Source organism: Aedes aegypti, chromosome 2, assembly GCF_002204515.2.
Source record: "Aedes aegypti strain LVP_AGWG chromosome 2, AaegL5.0 Primary Assembly, whole genome shotgun sequence".
Lineage (NCBI taxonomy): Eukaryota > Metazoa > Arthropoda > Insecta > Diptera > Culicidae > Aedes > Aedes aegypti.
Window position 1 is genome coordinate 15,333,760 of NC_035108.1, and position 21,862 is coordinate 15,355,621.

The 21,862-nt window shown below is 38.5% G+C and overlaps 1 protein-coding gene across 9 annotated transcripts in view; it reads left to right on the forward strand.

Moving 5' to 3' along the window:
• LOC5578219 (cullin-4A) overlaps positions 1 to 20,962 on the forward strand; it is a 38,908-nt gene extending 17,946 nt beyond the window's left edge. For 7 of the 9 annotated variants that reach the window (XM_021839958.1, XM_021839959.1, XM_021839962.1 and 4 more), the window contains exons 3-8: positions 5,641 to 7,022; positions 19,455 to 19,682; positions 19,753 to 19,860; positions 19,925 to 20,095; positions 20,159 to 20,311; positions 20,380 to 20,962. In XM_021839958.1, the coding sequence (XP_021695650.1) occupies positions 5,641 to 7,022; positions 19,455 to 19,682; positions 19,753 to 19,860; positions 19,925 to 20,095; positions 20,159 to 20,311; positions 20,380 to 20,475 (2,138 nt within the window). In that variant the 3' untranslated portion in view covers positions 20,476 to 20,962. The remainder of the gene's footprint in view (positions 1 to 5,640; positions 7,023 to 19,454; positions 19,683 to 19,752; positions 19,861 to 19,924; positions 20,096 to 20,158; positions 20,312 to 20,379) is intronic. The other 2 variants (XM_021839964.1, XM_001656812.2) reach the window with 2 other exon arrangements.
• Positions 20,963 to 21,862: the final 900 nt, after the last annotated feature.

Consider the following 21,862-nt stretch of genomic DNA (forward strand, 5'->3'; position numbering starts at 1 on the left):
TTCGTTCTGCTGAACGATCCGGCTGGAAAAACCTTTGTACAAATGTTTCCAGTTTGAGTGAAGTCAGTCGGTTGAACAAAATCCTTGCAAAATCTAAAGATTTCCAAGTGAACGAAATTCGCTTACCTAATGGTGACTTTACTTCTTCCGATGAAGAAGTTTTAGAATGTTTATTCAATACACACTTCCCCGGATGTGTGGACATAGCATCTACGGATGAACCAAATGTCTTTTCATGTAGTTACGAGTCTCTGGCCTCGGCTCGCAGTATCGTAACTACTGAATCGATTCAATGGGCACTTAATAGTTTTGCTCCTTTCAAATCTCCAGGAGCGGATGGGATTTATCCTGTTCTGCTCCAAAAGGGATTTGAGTCTATCAAACATGTTTTGAAAAAGCTACTTGTAAGCAGTTTTGCTACCGGGTACATTCCCAAATCCTGGCGTGATATTACTGTAAAGTTTATCCCAAAAGGAGGACGTGCGTCGTAGGAGGAAGCGAAGAGTTTTAGACCAATCAGTCTGACCTCTTTTCTTCTGAAATGTCTGGAACGCATTATCGATCATCACATCCGTGATGTTTATTTGGCAAACATGCCTCTTCATGTGAATCAACATGCTTACCAATCTGGAAAGTCCACTGTGACTCTTTTACACAAAGTTGTATACGATATCGAGAAAGCATTCGCTCAGAAGCAATCCTGCTTGGCTGTTTTCTTGGATATTGAGGGTGCCTTTGATAACGTGTCTTTCGATGTCATATTGGAAGCCGCACGAAACCATTGGCTACCTACAATGATTACCAATTGGATTCATCAAACGCTCAAAAACCGACATCTCTTCTCGACATTGCGTCAAGCAGCGATTCGAAAATTGAGTGTTTGCGGATGCACTAAGGGGGAGTCTTGTCACCACTTTTGTGGAATCTCGTAGCAGATACGCTATTGAGGCAACTCAATAATTGCGGTTTTCCAACTTATGGATTTACCGACGACTATCTAGCTCTGATAGTTGGTATGTGCATAAGCACCCTATTCGACCTGATGCAAAGTGCTCTTCAGGTAGTCGAGAGTTGGTGTCGCCAATATGGCCTTTCGGTTAACCCGAATAAAACATCTATTGTTCTTTTTACGGAAAGACGAAACCGCGATGGAATTCGACCTTTACGTCTTTTTGGCACTGAGATTAATGTGACTGATCAAGTAAAGTATGTCGGAGTCATTCTAGATTCCAAACTTTTATGGACACCTCACATTGATTTCAGAGTCAAAAAAGCTTGCATGGCCTTCGGTCAATGCCGGCGAACCTTTGGTAAAACTTGGGGCCTCAAACCCAAATATATCAAATGGATTTACACAACAGTTGTTCGACCAATATTGGCATATGGATGTCTTGTGTGGTGGCAAAAGGGCGAAGTGAGAACAATCCAATCAAAATTGGGCCATCTCAAAAGGATGTGCTTGATGGCGATGTCTGGTGCGTTCTCTACAACTCCCACAGCAGCGCTCGAGGCCCTTTTCGACGTTGCGCCACTACACATATATCTTAAACAAGAAGCACTTTCTTGCTCTTACCGTTTATGGGTACTGGATCTACTGGAGAAAAATCCAGTGAATCGTAGATCTACACACACTTCGTTGTTTCCACTTTTGGTGAATTGGGACAAAATTGTACTTGCTCCAAGTGATCTGTTCCTTACAGGACATTTACCACACAATTCCCTTCACGGGAAGAGTGGACGTCTGGCTATTTGGAAAGAAGTATATCAAACAATATAGTATGTTACACTGATGGCTCCCTTCTTGAAGGAAGAGCTGGAGTATATTCTCGTGAGCTAAGGCTGAATCAGTTTTACTCACTTGGTAGAAACTGCACCGTTTTTCAGGCGGAAATATTTGCTCTTATGTGTGGAGCGCAATCAGCACTTCAACAGCGCGTAATGGGTAAAGTCATATACTTCTGTTCAGATAGTCAGGCTGCTATAAAAGCTCTCGCTTCGGCCAACTCAAGGTCGAAGCTTGTTATCGCATGTCGAACTCAAATTGAGGAACTGAATTCAGTCAACTCTGTAAACCTTGTATGGGTACCTGGCCATTCTTCCATCGCTGGAAATGAATTGGCTGATGAGCTAGCTCGCGATGGACCATCGCATGACTTCATTGGCCCTGAGCCGGCTATTGCAATTTCGAAATTCTGGGTGAAGCTTCAGATTAATTCTAGGGCGGCAACTCAGCACAAGCAATATTGGAATAGTTTGGAGTCGTGTCGTCAAACAAAATTGTACATTACTGAGCCATCTCCAAAGGTGGCGAAGTATTTAACAAATCTGTCAAAGCAGAATTGCAGTCTCTTGGTCAGAGCGTTGACAGGCCACTGCCGACTCAACTATCACATGGCAAATATTCAGCGTGCTGACTCATTTGTGTGTGATAGATGTGACTCCGATTATGGAACTTCGTATCACCTGATATGTAACTGTCCAGTTTATGCGCAAATGCGATTCCAATTACTTGGTAAACACTTATTAAGTGAAACTGAATACAGAAGCCTGAATCTTCAGGACATTCTGTTATTTTTAACCCGCTGTGGTAATGAGCTATAGGCTCTCTTTACGCTCATGCGTTTTGCAGTGCCTTTTTAGGGCGCTGTTCGAACCCATTGTGGCATAGAGCTACATGCTCTCATTTCGGCTATGCGATCTTCCCTCTTCAAGGGACCCCACTCCTATTTCCTCCCATCTTTCCCTTCCCTTTCCTCTCCCATCGGGTAGATGATGAAATAGGCTCAAATATGGCGATGGCACAAATCTCCCAACTGGTGGGGAACGTGCCTTTGGAGCCGGCCTTCTGATATGATTTTTTATAGCTTAGGTAGTCCACTAATGGCACCGGCACCCTAAACCAAAATATTCATCAGTAAGCTACAATTTTAAGTACTATTACCGTGCGGGATTAAAATCTGTACACCTAAGAAATGACATCCATTCCATACAAAACACCTACTATTTGTATGAAATGTACGGATTTTTTTTTTACTGGCCACGATCACAGGGTTTGACGGTGCCAAAGTAGAAGGTGCACCATAATACTACCCGTCTGTGAAACATATCACCTACCCAGTACATAGTTTGAATGAAAATTACATAAACGTAACGTTGCCACAATAGAAAGTTGTTTTTTTTTTTGTGGTATTCAGTTGGAGCTGCCTGACAGCATAACTTGTCAAGGCTGAACCCTCTCTCTGGCTTTTGCCAAGTTTCCCCCTCTACCAGGACCAATACTCAGACGGACTAGGCTATGGTGCCCACATTAACCCTCTAATACCCAAATTTTTATTTTCGATTTAAATATTATTTTTCGTTATCTAAAATCGTTCTAAACACGTTCTGGGCAATTATTTTTTTTTATTCGTGAATTTTTGAATTTTGGTTTTTGATTTTTATAATTTTTATTTTTGAACATCCCTAGCTTTTTTCATTTTTTCTTGAAGCCTTTTCTGGTTGTTGATTTTTGGCAATAATAAAAATTTAAATTTTTGCAGTACTTTTAAAAATATTAAATTTTCAATTTTTTTCCGGAGCGTATTTTATTTTCCGTGTAACTAACGGAAAAACAGGTTTGAAATTATTTTGATACCACCAGGCTCTTCTTTTGTGATAGGTCAATCGTAGAAAAATATAAAAGGTATGATTTTTTATATTACACGTTAAATTAACCCCGGGCATTTATAGGTTATATAAGAATACAATTTATCAAACAATTTTCAAAAATACAAAAAAGTTTCAAAATTCATAAAAAACTTTTCTTACATGCGTGTTATAAGTCAAGGTTTAAGCCAAAAATAAAATAATTTTGATTTCCGAGCTACGAAAAAATACACAAAATTCCAAAGTGTACCCCGTCTAAAGGCGGGGTTGGGTATTAGAGGGTTAACACTGTTTTTTATTCGTATTGTGACGTGGTAGTTTTTGAAAAATACCCATATTACCTTGCTTCTGAGAAAAGGAAGCTCTGTGAAAATTTGCAGCTGCATCAGAATTTGTTTGAAATAGTAGTGTAGTGGTGTCATTACTAATACTGTCTAGTTGAAATGGTGATTTGTGATTTAAGTGTTATTTTGATTACTCCTGTCTTTTACGTAAGATTAGCATGTCAATTGTCGTCAAGCCTTAACAAAATTGGCTGTTTAGTAGTAGTTCTAGCTAATTTCGTTTTTTGTTGTTAACCTTTCAGTCGTCACGCGGTTTGCCGCCGTCAGAACCACCACGCTGATGTTGTGTACGATAAGCGAGGGTTTTTCACCCCTGTTGTACAAAATACAACAGCGCGACGACTGAAGTGTTAAAAGTATTTATTGGTCATTACGTTCTTATATCCTTAAAGAAAAAGTCACTTTCCTTGTCTATTCAACAATTCCTCGAAACTAGCAAGTGTACCCTAATGATCGATCTCAGCGTCTTACTTTCAATAGTCATTATTATAGTGAATATTTAAGATTAAAGTTACCTTGGGCTTCTATTACAGTCTCCTACAAGATTCACTTTTCGGTGTCAAATGCAATGTTTCACAAGTACTTTCTACTTGTACATTTTGCAAAAATGAAACTGGAATTAGATTATTTATACAGTTGTTGCAAAAGAGGTATTTCTTATTATGGCAATGTAAAAACCATATCAAAATAAGATTGTCGCCACTTATGAATCTACTAAAATAATTTTCCTCAGTAATATTCCCTACGTCGTATATGATAACGATGTGTCTAGCTAGCTAATAGTAAGAGTGGCTACGGATCATTTTGGTTAGCAAAAGGCAAACTGATCGTCACCAATGGTATTAATGTCCACTTCGAATAGATTAATTATTTGAAATGGGCATCAACTCTATCAATGACGCAGAATGTCCGTTGGATCACATCCGAGATATTATTGCGTCTATGCCATATGAATTATGACGCGGCTTTAAGCAAAAAATGCCAAAATGTGCTACCACCACTACAGGTTACGCCTTTGGTTTCCATCATATGGGCTAATAGATTATGCCCTCCCATCGCGGCAAGGTCGCATAACCAAGGGGAGGGTTGCCACAATAGAAAGTTGTTATTATAAAATGGGATGTGAAACTAATCATGTTTCGCAATTTTATTACTGGGCGTTGCGTGCTAGTCCGGTGCGGTGCTTCCTTCAAAGGGCAAATCGTCTACTGGAAGCATTAACGTATCGGAGTATAAAAAAAATGATCATCATAGTCTCTTAATAATCTTCAGTATTTTTTTTTCAAATATTTCATAATAATACTTAACTAAATGAAAATATTCCGCTCGGAATGGTAATAAAATCAATTTGATCAAAAATGATTGCAAATAAACACTGTTCATAAAAGAGTGGCCAAAATGATTTGCATATTTCTATTAGCTTCCCCCGTTGGCAAGTTCTGCACGACTTCATGCCTAATTTGTTTTGTGTCAGTGTTCTACACCTGCATAACGCACCACACGAGTGAAGCCTTTTCCAATTTGCATTGATTTCGATTCGTTCAAACTTCACGGTGCAATGCATTCTCAGAAGAAGGTCAATCGCTTGCCATTGACCGCGAATGCTGTTGCGATTGTTATTAACGTTATCATTTCTTCTCTCGTCTTCCAGCCAAGCCGACCCTGCCAGAGAACTATCAGGAGCACACATGGCAGAAGCTGCGGGCGGCCGTGGTCGCCATCCAGACGTCCACACCGATCGAATACTCGTTGGAGGAATTGTACCAAGCCGTGGAGAACATGTGCAGCCACAAGATGGACTCGCAGTTGTATGTCAATCTGACGGCGTTGGCCGAGCAGCACGTCAAGGCAAATATCACTCCGTTCCTTGCCGAGTCGGTCGATAAGTTGGTCTATCTGAAAAAGATGAACGAATGCTGGCAATCGCACTGTCAGCAAATGATCATGATTAGGAGCATCTTCCTGTATCTCGACAGAACGTACGTCCTGCAGAATCCCACAGTTCACTCAATTTGGGACATGGGCTTGGAGTTGTTCCGGGATCATATAGCAATGAACACATTGGTACAGGCCAGAACAGTGGAAGGCATTCTAATTCTGATAGAAAAAGAGCGAAATGGAGATACAGTCGACAGAACTTTGCTGAAAAGTCTTCTCCGAATGCTGTCTGATCTACAGATTTACAAGGAAGCTTTCGAGCAGAAGTTCCTCATTGCAACGAAACACCTCTACCAGTCGGAGGGGCAAGCAAAAATGGAAGAGCTCGAAGTTCCAGAATACCTACAGCACGTGGAGAAACGACTGCAAGAAGAAAACGAACGTCTTCTTCACTACCTAGACAGCTGTACGAAACATCAGTTGATCGTAACAGTAGAACGACAACTCATCACCGAACACATAACCGGAATTCTGCAGAAAGGTTTAGACCAGCTTTTAGAGGAGAACCGCTTGTCGGATCTCAGTTTGTTATATTCACTGTTTTCCCGTGTGAAAAACGGAACGACCGAACTCTGTGCATCCTTCAATGCCTACATCAAAAAGAAGGGTCGCACGATCGTCATCGATCCGGAGAAGGACAAATCCATGGTTCAGGACTTGCTGGATTTCAAGGACAAACTGGACAACATTGTCATCACGTGCTTCGAACGGAACGATAAGTTCTCCAACTCCCTGCGGGAAGCGTTCGAGTACTTCGTCAACCAGCGCTCGAACAAACCGGCGGAACTGATAGCCAAGTACGTGGACATGAAGCTCCGCGCCGGCAACAAGGAAGCCACCGAGGAAGAGCTGGAGCAGATCCTGGACAAAATCATGGTTCAGTTCCGGTTTATCCACGGCAAGGACGTGTTCGAGGCGTTCTACAAGAAAGATTTGGCCAAACGGTTACTCGTGGGCAAATCTGCTTCGGTGGACGCCGAGAAGAGCATGCTGTCGAAGTTGAAGCAGGAGTGCGGCGGCGGGTTCACTTCCAAGCTGGAGGGCATGTTCAAGGATATGGAACTGAGTAGAGACATCAACATCGCATTTAAGCAGGTTAGTGTTTGGTAGGGCGAGCGAGAAAACGGATTTGGAATACACATTCTGACCTCTTTTTACGATCCTTTGGTTGAAACGTTGGAACAATTCCAGGGCTATAGCAGGTCTCTGAAACAACTCTTATGAAAATTCGTATCCCTTGGTTCGCATTAGATTTATTTTTGGGATTTTTGTCAAATTTTATGGGTAACAAAAGTAATACACCCCAACCTCTGTTTACGACCGTTATCGGGGGGTCGTAAAAACTCGGTCGTAAAAAAAATCAGTTTTATAATTATGTTATTGAAAAATGCAACGTCTAGATGCGGAAATACTGATTCGAAATGTTCGGCAAAGTTGAAGCAAGGGTTGAGAACTTTCCAAAATTGCCGTTCAAGTTTTCATATTTTGCTAATAGATGGCAACACTGCTCGATTGTTATCAAAAAAGCCAATTTTATGGGGGTGTGATATGCAAAAACCAAAAAAAATTAGAGATAACGATACCGAATGTTCACCAAAGTTGAAGGAAGTGTTGCGTGCCATACAGTCGGCCGAATCACAAATGTTCATGTGGCTTGCAACACTGTTTAAGAAGAATAAAGTAAAGATCAAAACCATCAAACTTGAGCGGAACAGAAAATATAATGCTTAGCAACATCACAATACTCTTCAACTGTAATCCAGTTTTTCATGAAGGGTTCAAAATTTTTTTCGTAGCTGGCAACACTGCTTAAGTGAGATTGCGCCACCAGGCATGTATGCAACTATTGTTTTGCGGATATCTCAGGATCCTGACCACTTAGAAAGATGGCGTCTTCGGCAAAGTTGTTCAGTAGCTCAAGGACTATCATTATTCTAGCCAAGAGATTCGAGATTTTGCCACCAGGTGGCGCTAGTGAGCATAGAATTTTTGTTTTCCGGATAGCTCAGGATCCTGGCCACTTAGAAAGATGGCGCCTTCGGCAAAGTTGTTCAGTAGCTCAAGGACTTATTTATTTATTTATTAATTCGTCAAGCATAGGTAGACTACATACAATAATTACAATACTTTCTTACATGCTATGGATTACTTCTATTGTTCTTTAGTTGTGTTTTAAGCTGCTCTTTGGACATAGTAATGCCAATGAATTCGCAATGTACATTATACTGACGCATCATACGGTTTATTGGTCCGTTTTGAGCATAATGCGTTCTGCATGATTTTTCTGAAAATAATTTTCTTGTTCTTAAATGCCGAGAGGGTGTGTAGAAGTTTAGTTGAGAAAGAAGTGCAACAGAATCTACACGGTTCGAAATAATGTTGTTTATAAAGAGAATCATTGCGAATTCCCGGCGTTGCTTAAGTGTTTCCAAGTTGATGAGCATGCAGCGTGCTTCATACGACGGAAGTGGCAGCACAGTCCAATTCAATTTCCGAAGGGCGTATAAAAGGAATTGCTTCTGTACTGATTCTATGCGTTCTTCGTGTACGACATGATACGGGTTCCATACTAGGTGACAGTATTCCAGAATTGGTCTTACATATGTAGTATACAATAGTTTAATAGTATATGGGTCTTGAAAATTGTTGCTGAATCTCTTAATGAAGCCAAGCATGCTGTTTGCTTTGTTTATTATGGAATTATAATGTTCTACAAAAGTGAGTTTAGAGTCTAGGATTACGCCCAAATCCCTTACAATTTTACACTTCTGCACTACTTGATTTCCTAAAAATACTTCAATTGGTGGTGTTACATATTTTCGACTAAATGCTATTGAATTACATTTTTTGATATTGAGCTGAAGTAAACTTTTTTGGCACCAAGTGAAGAATAAGTTAATGCCATTCTGGAATTCTTCTGCTTCGCTAGAATTACTTACTTCCATGAAGAGCTTCATGTCGTCTGCATATATAAGAAATTTTATTTTTCTAAGTAAAAAGGAAATGTCGTTTACATACAAAATAAAAAGAAGTGGGCCTAAATGAGAACCTTGAGGTACTCCAGAGGTTACAGAAATGGGTGCTGATAATTTATTTTGAAAGCGCACAATTTGTTTCCTATGTGATAGATATGACTGGATCCAACTCAAGAGTCCATTCCTATTTTCTGCAATTTGAAGATTAATAATGGTATGTCGATTCGGTCAAATGCCTTACTGAAGTCAGTGTAGAGGGCTTCTACGTGCTTGCCATTGTCCATTGCGTTGAGAATAAAAGATACAAATTCTAGCAGATTGGAAGATGTTGAGCGGCCTTTAAAAAAGCCATGCTGCCTACAAGTAATTTGTTTTTTTACTTGCTGGAAAATTTTGTCGTTTACGAGAGATTCGAAGAGTTTGGGAATACATGAGATAATGGCAATTCCGCGATAGTTCCGTATGTCAGATTTTGTACCTGATTTGAAAACAGGCACCAAATATGAGGATTTCCAAGCTACTGGGAATTTTCCATTATTTAGAGACATGTTGAAAAGGCGTTCTAAGGGAAGGGTAAGTTCTTCTGAGAGATTTTTGAAGAACACGGGTGCAATGCCATCCGGTCCTGCTCCCTTAGTTGCGTCCAGGTTTTTTAGTGCCGATAAGATTTCTTGTTGTGATAGTTTTTCAATAGATATACCATTAGAAATTTCTGGGAAAAAAGAAAAGAAATTGCGGTCGCGGTCTTCTTCAGAGTAGGTGGTATACACTTCTTGGAAGAAATCTGCAAAGAGGTTGCAGATATCGGAAGAGTTTTCACCTACGTTTCCGTCAAAATGCATTCGCGAAGGGAAATTGCTACTTTTTAATTGTGTGTTTACATAATTAAAAAAGTTTTTAGGACATGATTTGACTTCGGATTCGACCTTACGATTATATTCTTCATGTGCGGAGTTAATGGCTGAGTTGAGTTGGTTACATAGGGTCAATAGGGGCAGTATGGTCCACCTAAGCAAAAGTTCTTGAAAAGCATAGAAACAAAACCAATTTAATCGATTCATAAGCTTAATTTGTAGTTTGAAGTATTTCCTTTCATACCACAATTGTATTTTGGTAATAAAAATTACTTAGAATTTTGTTGGGAACATTTTTGAAAAACACTGTTTTGTGTGTGACTCTACACTATACGGGGCGAAATGGTCCCCCCTACGGGGCAATATGAGCCATCATACTAAGTCCTATTATTTTAAATGGAAAACCGTTCGTAAGGCTTACTTTAGAAGAAAGGCAGTATATATGATAGAGTTAAGTACAAAAACTGGGTTAAAGTCTGTTTTGAATCATGAAAAGGTATGTTTTGCTGATTGTTCAAAAAATCATGGTTCTAAGAGCTTCAGTTTTCAAACATTATCGTTCAAATAAGTTGAACCAGTTAAAAATTCTAGTTTTAATTGAAATCACATGCAACGACAATATTGCGATGAAACTGCAAAACTGACATGCCATTTTTGATTATCTATTTTTGTGATTAGATAGCCTTGACCGGCTATGACCATATTGCCCCGTTCCTAGATGTTTCATATAAATTATGTTTTATTGAAAATTTATTTTAGAATCTATACAATTTCGTGCGCATAATGCCATTAAATAATGGAAGAACGAACTGCTGTGAAAAAAAAATGAAAACAATAAACAAAACTTTATGCAAAGCTTATTTTTACATCCAAAATCTTATAAGATTTTCGTAGTAGCATCAACGGTTCAGATTTTTATCGATATATGAAGGCCAAAATCATATTTTTGCGTGATTTTCACGGTGGTGGCTAATTGAAGCATATTTTATGAGGTCCTAAGGTTATCGAGGTCAAAAACTGCTTTTTAAGCTCAAATGGAAGGTGGCCCATTTCACCCCGTATGACCATACTGCCCCGCCTTCCCCTATGTCATGATAATTTTGTAAGTTGGTGGCAGTATTTTCTTTTTTGTATAATTTATGCGCTTTCTGTTTCTTGTTCTTTAGGTTTTTCAGATGTGGGCTAAACCACACCGGTAATTTTTTATTTTGTATACGTCTTTTTCTTCTTGTTGGCACAGTTTCATTAATTATTTGTTGAATAATTGAATGGAACTTGTCTACTTCGGTGTCGACATTTCCATCAATACTTATGATATGTTGCCAATTAATTGTACATAGTCTACGTTTGGCTTCTTTGTAATTTGCTTTATTGTATTCCGGCACTTCCTCGTACTCCCAGTCGCTGGGGAGAGAAGTTTTATGTATGAAGATTGAATATTCAATTGCTGTGTGAAATACTTCATTTTTCCATAGAGGTGATAATGATGTATACACACAGAAATCTTCAGTGCAATTTGTAAATAAGGGGTCCAAGTAAGAATTTTGCTGGTTTTTTACGTGATTAATTTGATTTAGACCAAAATATGATGTTTTGTCGAATAAAAATTGTAAAGTACTGTCTTCGCCTACGACTGGGAGTAAAAGTGATTCATTTTCATTGTCTGTAATGAAGTCGGCATTGCGTTGGTTGAAGTCGCCATAAATATGCAGTTTTACTTAAGGTCCATATTTGAAATAATAGTTTCGACAATTTTGAAAAATAATTCAAAAGAATGTTTGTTAGCGTGTTCAGGTGGAAAATACACGGATGAAAAAATATGCGTTTCTCCATTAATTAGAGCTTTAGCCCAAACATTTTCGAATTCTTTGTGTTATCATTATAAAAGCTATGAGATTCAAATTTTGCCACCAGGCGGCGCCAGTGAGCATAAAACTTTTGTTTTGCGATTATCTTAGGATCCTGGCCACTTAGAAAGATTGCGTCTTCGGCAAAGTTGTTCAGTAGCTTAAGGACTATCATTATAAAAGCCAAGAGATTCGAGATTTTGCCACCAGGTGGCGCTAGTGAGCATAGAATTTTTGTTTTCCGGATAGCTCAGGATCGTGACCACTTAGAAAGATGACGTCTTCGGCAAAGTTGTTCAGTAGCTCAAGGACTATCATTATAAAAGCTGAGAGATTCAATTTTTTGCCACTAGGCGATTCTAGGGGCGCAGATAGCCGTAGCGGTAAACGCGCAGCTATTCAGTATGACCAAGCTGAGGGTCGTGGGTTCGAATCCCACCGGTCGAGGATCTTTTCGGGATGGAAATTTTCTCGATTTACCAGGGCATAGAGTATCATCGTACCTGCCACACGATATACACATGCAAAAAAGAAAAGAAATAATAAATTTGAAGAATCGTAAACAGAAACTACATAAAATTTACAAAAATCATAAAAGTCAAGAGAACTTACAAGTATATCTGAACATGATCGAACAGCTTAATTCAGCAATGCGATTGGCATATGAGAACTACAACTCCAAAACTGAGCAAGAAATCAAAAACTGTCCAAAAAATCTCTTCAACTATGTTAAATCTAAACTTAAATCCAATAACTTTCCTTCTACAATGTATTTTAATGATAAGGTTGGCCATACCTCACAAGAAATATGTAACTTATTTTCAAATTTTTTTCAAGAAGTTTACACAACATTCACTGAAGCTGATCGTAATTATGAATATTTCGATTTCCATCCTGAATTTCCTAACGATGTTGGTATCAGTCATATAAATGTTAATGATATATTGAATGGTTTGAAAAACTTGGATGCAACCAAAGGTAATGGACCGGATGGAGTTCCACCAATTTTCATGAAGACTTTAGCAACTGAATTAACTACTCCTTTATTTTGGCTCTTCAATATGTCTCTGGAGTCTGGAGTCTTTCCAAAACTGTGGAAAAGCTCATACCTTGTTCCCATTTTCAAATCAGGCAAAAAATCTGATGTAGTTAATTATCGTGGCATTGCCCTTATTTCGTGCATTCCGAAGCTCTTTGAGGCCATCATAAATGAAAAAGTATTCATCCAAATCAAAAATAGAATAACTACATCGCAGCACGGCTTTTTTAAAGGGCGATCGACAACCACTAATTTGCTTGAATTTGTAAACTATTCGTTGAGTGCTATGGAAAATGGAAATCATGTGGAAGCTTTGTACACAGATTTTAGTAAAGCATTTGACCGTGTTGATATACCCATGCTTATATTCAAACTGTGGAAAATGGGTATTGAAGCCAAACTGCTGGAATGGATCGAATCATATTTAACCACTCGCGAGCTAATAGTGAAATTCAAAGGAAATAGGTCAACTCCCATACATGCCACTTCAGGGGTTCCACAAGGCTCTCATTTAGGTCCGCTCTTGTTTATACTGTTTGTGAACGACCTGTCTTTTATTCTTGACAAACTAAAAGTATTAATATATGCTGACGATATGAAACTTTATCTGGAAATAAAAACTGCACAGGACATACATACTTTTAAATATGAAGTACAAATTTTTCACACATGGTGTCAGAAAAGTCTACTACAACTGAATGTAAAAAAATATAACCTGATATCTTTTAACAGGAAAAGGAACATTCCTAATATAACAATAACTTTAGGCAATCAGAATGTTGAAAAATGTAATAGAATCAGAGATTTAGGCGTAATTTTAGATTCAAAACTTACTTTCATTGATCACTATACTGCCGTTATACGCATAATTGTCCCATGTTCCAAAATATGCAATCGAGAAAAACGCGTTTAAAGACTTTAACACATTTGGGCCTCGTATTGACCAGGTGTGTGGTAAATGAAATTAAAATCTTTACAATAGTATAAAGAATAGCGTGTTCATTAGAGTCAAGAGTTTGTGTTATGGGAAAAAAGTAAATTTAGCTACGAAAATCAAAGTGGGACTGTTATGCCTAGAAATATAGGGTTTTTGGTGAATTTCTACGCATAACAGTCCCACTGATAATAGTGATCAATTATGTGCTAAGCATACTGCTGTAGATTACCGTGCTTACGTACAGATTGTACCGAATATAGAGGACGTATATCCTCAAGACTATGTTAAGGCACCTAATAAAGGCTCAAGTGACATGTGCCAAACGGAGCCACGTGTGGGGAAGTGAAAAAATACGATTGTATAGTTTGGGATGGAAAGCAAAGTTTTCTGTATGAGTGATAATGAGAAAATGTAAGAGTTAGTGAAAGAAAAAGCGGATGAGTAAGTTAGAGAGTTTATAACAGGGCTGCGCAACGTACGGCCCGCGGAGAATTCGAAGATTCTTCTCATATTTGGCCCGTAGACTATTCTATCAACCCGAAGTGAGTATATTCAATTCAGTTTCAAGCTAATATTTTTATCTGATAATTATTACAATCATTTTTTCGAATCTTCTTGAATACTTGATGTTATGCATGATTCAAATTCTCAATCTCAAATTTTGAGCACTGTCGATTTCAGTTTTAATGATGGTTAAAATTGTTCTACGCATAAATCTAACATGAGAAGATGGATTCAAGGTTCATTATGAAAAAAAAACTTAAATATAAGATTAATATTGCTGGGATTACAACAACAATGGTTGTACCATGACTTCCTACAACATTCAATACATGAAACCTGAACAAAACTCATTGCCAAAAAGTAAAATTTCAAACATAATTGCACTAAATCATAGGCTAATATACTCACAGAATCCTGGAAATAAATTTTACTAACACTTGGACGTGACTCACGCAGATTTCTTGGAAAGATTATAAAAATGCTTTTTTATAAAATCTTGAATAGGATTTTTAAAGAATTCAAGACATGACATTCACGAGTAACCTGGCTTTTCAAAGAATCTTTAACTGGATTCTATAGACTCCTAGTCAAGACTTTTATCGAACTCAATATGTAATTTTCTAAAATCTTGGACAAGGTTACAATATAACCCTATTTGAGATTTTACCAGAATCTTGAACGAATTCATAATTGAATTTTGAGCAAGTTAATTTTGAAATACTGGTTAGCATTGGTTAGCAAGATTAGGATTTCGTAATGATTATTGGATGAGGAGGCACAATACGGTCCTAAAATGTTCAATGATATCTTGTTTTTATTCAATAACACGAAAGAGCATGTTACTGCAACTACTTTAGCAATTTTTCCCGCTCAAATAACGGCTATATCATATTTGAACTTTGATTTAAAAATTGGGTCCAAAAATGAACCTTGACACTTTTGATCATGTTTGACGTTCGCTTAGTTGACCAAAACACCACAGGGGTTTTAGTTTTAACACTGGAGTCGTTCCTATCTGACATTTCGGAAGGGACACGGAAAACAAAATACACTCAAAATTTGAGTTTAAGCCAAGGGGTGTGACAAAATCTAAAATAAACCTAAAGAATGTTTTTTGGACTTTAAACTACCGGAAAACATTAAAAATTAAGTAAATATGTGTTCTTGGCCTAAACTTAAGCGTTTGGCACTAAAATTGGGACACGGCTTTAGGACCCTATTCTTGCAAAATTCTGGACATTCTGACCAAGATTTTCGTAACTGCTCGATAAGGATTCTGACACTTTCTGGGTAATTCTAATACTACTAGGTCGGTTTATAACAGAATTCGGGGTTTTATTTTTATAAAATACTAGACATTAGCATCACAAGGTCTAAAATTTCTGGGGTAGATTCTTCAGAATAATCTGGACTGGATTATTATATTATTTTGGAAGGGACTCTCACAATAATCAGCAGAATGCTTAGCAACATCTGTTTTTAGCATTCTCCAAATGAAATTTTCTTAATTCACTGGCGTTTGCCAAATTTCGGGAAATACATTTACTTAATATTGTCAGACTTCATGCAAATTTCTGTGCATTTGAAAATGTGGCCCGCCCAGTGTTTCTGCGACTTGGCCCGCAGTACAAAATGATTGGGCAGGCCTGGTTTATAAGATGTAATAAATTCCTATGAGCCTCTGTGCGTGCCATAAACTCTTTTGTTCTCATGCACTGAGAAAAATCTACACGTCAAGGTCGTGTGTTTTACTTATAGATTTGCGCAATGAGGAAAACCACATGATTTGAGTGTGGTAGCCATATGGATTTCATCATTGATTTCACGGTATAATAACATGTGTATCAACATTAGGTTGTCATGTGAAACAAACATGAATTTCCAAATATTAAATCATGAAAACCAACTAATTTGCTTATTGAATTCGAAATGTAGTAGCTTTAGATAGTCATGTGTGATAGAACATAAATGTCATGGGACTGAAAGAAAAAAATTGGTAGAAAAACTTTTGCTCCCCAAAATATGGATCCGAGTCTCCTCTGCTTTTCGCAAGCTCTCTTGATTTTTTTTTTTCAAACCCGTGAGCCAGCAACAAGCGGGGCGCCGCAAATTCATAATTTGGGAAGCCAGGGATAAGCATATTCCATTTTTTTCGAAACTGAAAGCCAGGAAAATCTGTTAGTGGAATCCGATTTTTCTATTATTATAATAGAATGTTTTCTTATAGAAAGGTAGAATTCTCGTATATCGGTCAACTTCAATAATAAAAGAAAATTCGAATTCACAAATTTTCATCTAACACTTTCAGCTTCAAAATTTGCTTCTTCTCTTTGGAAGCATGATGATGACTGTCGTTCGACACGAGGTCCAACCGCAATTCAGTTCACTATGCATCCCATGGGTTGATCACAAACAATTTAGAAGCTTTGAACATGGAAATCGATAGCATAGCTCATGGATTTCATCATAACAATCTCATTGCGCAAATCAATGAATCGACCAACTTGAACATGATGATTATGACACAAGATAACCATAAGTAAAACACACTGAATCCGTGTTGGAGTGATGATCTATGCGTCCATAGGTTGACTCATACGAATCTGAAGAGAAAGCTTCGGGAACTTATGTGGAAAAAATATGGAATCCCTGTTGTCGATTGATGAATCAATCCATGAAGCAAAACACAGGAATTTAGTGTGTAACACACACGAAGTTTGCATGAAAATCATAGCAAATCGATATGGACGCTCATGAATCGATCCATAATTTTAAACACACAGATCGAGCGTGTGGATTTTTATCAGTGTGACTTTACTGTGCGCCGTGTGTTGGTGCTGTCTCGCTCTCTCTCACGGGCAACTTGAAAACAGAGCGCACTGTGAAAGTCAAACGTTTTATAGCATGCATAGGCTCATATCGACTCTTCCAGCTGCAGGCTTGACAGAAACTCATCTGCGAATTTAAGGTTATTTTGCGGAGTGAATATTTAGCTCAAAATACACGATACAAATCCTCATACGATTTGACATTTCTTTGGACTTGGTTTGAAAAATCATGATATTTGATACATCGCTTATTAAGTTTTTATCCGCCAACATATTTGCCACTTGCACCGAACAACTAGTATATATCCGGTTTAACCCAGTATGTCTCCAAGTCATCTAAAACTCCTTGAACTATTCTTCTTTTAACTTGATTTGCAAATTCATGAAGTTTGATATGTCGCAAGATAGGTCTCAGAACCGCCAATATAATTGCCACTTCCTCCAAAACAACCTGACATGTTATAAAGTCATCCAAGAACTTTGAATTACCCTTATTTAGTCTTGATTTGGGAACTTACGAAGTTTGACGTTGCCAGATTGGTAACAGAACCGAAAATTTAGTGGCCATTTCCCCCAGGGAACAGGAATGCGGAACAATCCGACATGTGGTCAAGTCATTCAAATACATCTGAACCATCTTTAGATTTAATTTACAGATTCATGTAAATTGATATGTCGCAAGCCAGGTTTCAGATTCGCTAATATAATGGCCACTTCCACCAGTGAACCGGTATTCGGAACAAACCAGCATGTAACCAAGTCATCCCAAAAACGGTCGAACCATTTTTATTTAGACTTGGTTTGCTACTCATGAAGATGGTTTGTCGCAAGCCATGGACGCGAAATTAAAGTGGTTAGTTCTTCAAGTGGGATTACCTCAGTACTCTTCGTGATAAATCCAAAATTACGGTAAATTGCTAATCGATGACTGCGGTTCCAAAAACTAGAGAATTCTGTGATCGGCCCTGAAAATTAATTGAAAAACGGTTGGGAAATAATATTTCGATATTGAAAATTTCAATCAAATTTGACGTTAGGCTCGCTTGAATGATGAATGCACCCTGATAATATTAACACATAAAACAGGTTGTGTTCCAAATGGGATGTAAAGCCAACGTAAGAAGATATTCAAACCGGTTTTCCAAAACACCAGCTAATTAAAAACTGCCTACTGGAAATTTTGTTCGAGATCAGCGCAGCGAATTGTATAGTGTGACAGTTATGCGTAGAAATACAGTAGTGGGACAGTTATGTGTGGAAATTCAACAATGGGACAAATTGACTTGGCTTTCTTTTTATTGAGTTTCCGAACAAAGTCAATTTTTGGTAAGTGTTTTCTAAAACTATACGTAAAAATAAACTGTTTGATGACAAAAAGTCAAAATGCACAAAAAGTAACATGGGACAATTATGCGTATAACGGCAGTATAACACTATGATAAATAAAGCCAATAATATGTTAGGCTTCATTAAACGCTTCGCTTATAACTTCAATGATCCATACACAATAAAAACATTGTTCATTGCCTATGTTAGATCAATACTTGAATATTGCAGCATAATTTGGTCACCAGTACATGAAGAAAGGATAGAGTCGGTACAAAAACAATTTTTATTATATGCTCTTCGCAAATTAGGTTGGACTGAATTTCCATTATCATCTTACAAAGCTAGATGTATGTTGATTGATATTCAAACACTAAGAGAGCGTCGCGAATATGCTGTGATTTCATTTATAAACGATATTGCTTCTCATAAAGTTGATTCACCAGAATTATTATCTAAATTAATCTTTTATGTACCATCAAGACGTTTACGCCATCGAGAACTATTTGCAATCAACTATCACCGTACTAATTATGCAAAATTTGGGCCAATGAACCAAATGATGACTACTTGTAATAAACATTATGATTTAATTGACTTAACTTGGTCCAAAGCGAAGCTAAAACATTACTTCCGCACATTATCTTAAGTAGGAAAATTGAATGTATTAGTGAAACTAGCACATAAGAAATTCTATGTAACGGTCTACAAACATGATTGACGACAATAAATAAATAAATAAATAAATAAATAAATAAAAAATGGTCATTGCCATAGTAAGCTCTCAGTTAATAACTGTGGAAGTGCTCATATGAACACTAAGCTGAGAAGCAGGCTCTGTTCCAGTGGGACGTAACGCCAGAAAGAAAAAGAAGAGCTTTTATAATGATAAAAAAAAACAAAATTTCTATGCTCACTAACGCCACCTAGTGGCAGAATTCCGCAATTCAATGACCACCATATGTTAGCCCTTGAACTACTGAACAATTTTGCTGAACATCATGATCCTTTATTTGGAATACTTTTGAAGATAATGATCATTTATAAAAACGGTCGTTAATCTGAATTTCGGTCGTAAAAAAGTGGTCGGAAAAAGAACCGTCGGTAAAAAAACGGTCGTAAAAAGAGGTTGAAGTGTATTTCATATTTGTCCCGGCCTAATAGATAGAACCGCCGTAGGAGGAAAGATGTTGAAATAATATGTTTTATCTTTGCAGCACATGGGCAACTCGGAGAACAAGGACTTGCAGAGCATCGACCTGACGGTCAACATTCTGACGATGGGCTTCTGGCCGACGTATCCGGTGGTGGAGGTCACACTGCCCCCAGAGCTGCTCCAGTACCAGTCAGTGTTCAACAAGTTCTACCTGGCGAAACACAGCGGGCGCAAGCTGCAGTGGCAACCAACGCTCGGACACTGCGTACTGAAAGCACGGTTCGATGCGGTTAGTGATCAATTAGATGTGCTCTTCTTTTGAATGCGAATTGCAACTGTTTGTTCTTCTTCCATTACAGGGACCTAAAGACTTGCAGGTGTCATTGTTCCAATCGTTAGTTCTGCTGTTATTCAACTACAATCCCACTATATCGTTCGAAGATATTAAGGCGCAAATAAATATAGAAGTAAGTAACACCATACCTAACTTTGTCCAAAGTTCGGGAATTTTCATAACTTACACTTTCGCAGGACGGTGAAATGCGTCGCACACTTCAGTCGCTGGCCTGCGGCAAGGCACGCGTTCTCACAAAGATTCCCAAAGGTCGCGAAGTAGAGGACAACGACAAGTTCCAGTTCAACAATGAATTTACGAATAAGCTCTTTAGGATTAAAATCAACCAGATCCAGATGAAGGAAACGGTCAGTATTCTCAATGATGTTCAATCAGAGTCAGGGATTGAAACGCCCTTTTTTCATTCACAGACGGAGGAACAGAAAGCCACAGAAGAACGCGTCTACCAGGACCGACAGTACCAGATCGACGCAGCGATCGTACGCATTATGAAGATGAGGAAAACGCTAAGCCACAATCTACTTATCAGCGAGTTGTACAAACAGCTGACCTTCCCAGTTAAGGTATATCGCGAACCTCGTATTCTCACTTCAATAAATTATTATTAAACCGCTATTTTCTTCCTTAACAGCCGGCTGACCTGAAAAAGCGAATCGAATCCCTGATCGATCGCGACTACATGGAACGGGACAAGGACAACCAAAACCAATACAACTACGTTGCCTAAATCTAGAACCCTAGAACCGTAAGTACATACCGATGATCTTGGCTAGCAACAGAGGATGCTCAAGGCTTCCGTGTCCATTCTTTTAACAATTAAGTCGTTAATCTGTTTTAAGGATTCGTAAGCCAACGCATCTATCCTCTGCAGAGGCGACTCCCAACCCGACCGACGACGTACTGACGTAGCTATCTGAACCTCCTAATTTCAGTGAAACACAGTGTACTGTACAAGCTAGAACCTAGCGGTGTGTTGACACACTGAAACAAAATATCTTTTGTAAATACTTTGAACCTTTAAACAACAAAATATGTTTGCTAGCGTTAACAACAGAAGTAATAAGGAAAGTGGTAAGATCGAATAAGGTTACACACACATACTAGCGACTCTTTGAAATTCAAGGAAAACTTTGCAAAAAAATCGAAAACTTGAACATGCTGTAATTTAAAAACCTTTGCCGAACGAATGAAAATCAATAAAAATGGGAAAAGTATTTTAGCCTTTATGATGTTTCTTCGAAATTCCATGAAAAAATGACAAAGTTGTGCTCTGAGAATATCCACACTTGGCGACACACCAGTGGCGATATCTGCTCTGATATATATTGACTTCAGGTTCGGGAATTGAAGACAAAACGTCTGTAATGTTTTATTTAAGACCTATGAAAAATTTTACATTTTTAGATAAGGGTTGCTTCGATGATGTTGATTGCATTCATTCAGCGTTGCTAAGCAGCATGGCTTCATGAACACTCCCCCTCAACGCTGATCTTGTAGTCCGCACATGGCTCGCATCTTTGCCAGTTTGGTTCCTCCAAGGGGTTTTGTCAGCAGATCAGCAACCATGTCTTCAGTCGGACAGTAAACGAAACGGATCTCGACGGATGCTTTGATGTACCTTACTGGTTTGGTATTTGGTAGCGATGTGTTTCGTTCTGTTGCTGAACTTACCGATATCCAACATCTTCAGAGCACTTTGGTTGTCCTCAAACAACACTGGATCTTGCTGATGCTCACCGAAATCACCAAGGAGACGTTTAACCTACAGCATTTCTTGTAATCGTATCACCGTTGAACTGAATAACCAAACCGCTGCTCGATTTCCGGTCCTGCTGGCATTCTGCCCAGTCGGCATCAGAGAAGCCGATCAAGCCGTTTCGCCTTTTGTTATCGCTGAGGTGCAGCCAATACTCACATGTGCCTTCCAGGTACCGGGCAACTCGCTTGAGCTCCAACCAGTCATTTTGAGATGGATTACTCATTTTGCGGCGCAGGATTGACACCACCGCCGAATTATCCGGTCTGGAGTTGATCGAAACGTACAAAAGTCGACCCAACCAGTGCAGTGTGTTGTTCCACGATCTGGCCGCTTGTTTCAGGCCATACAAGCTTTT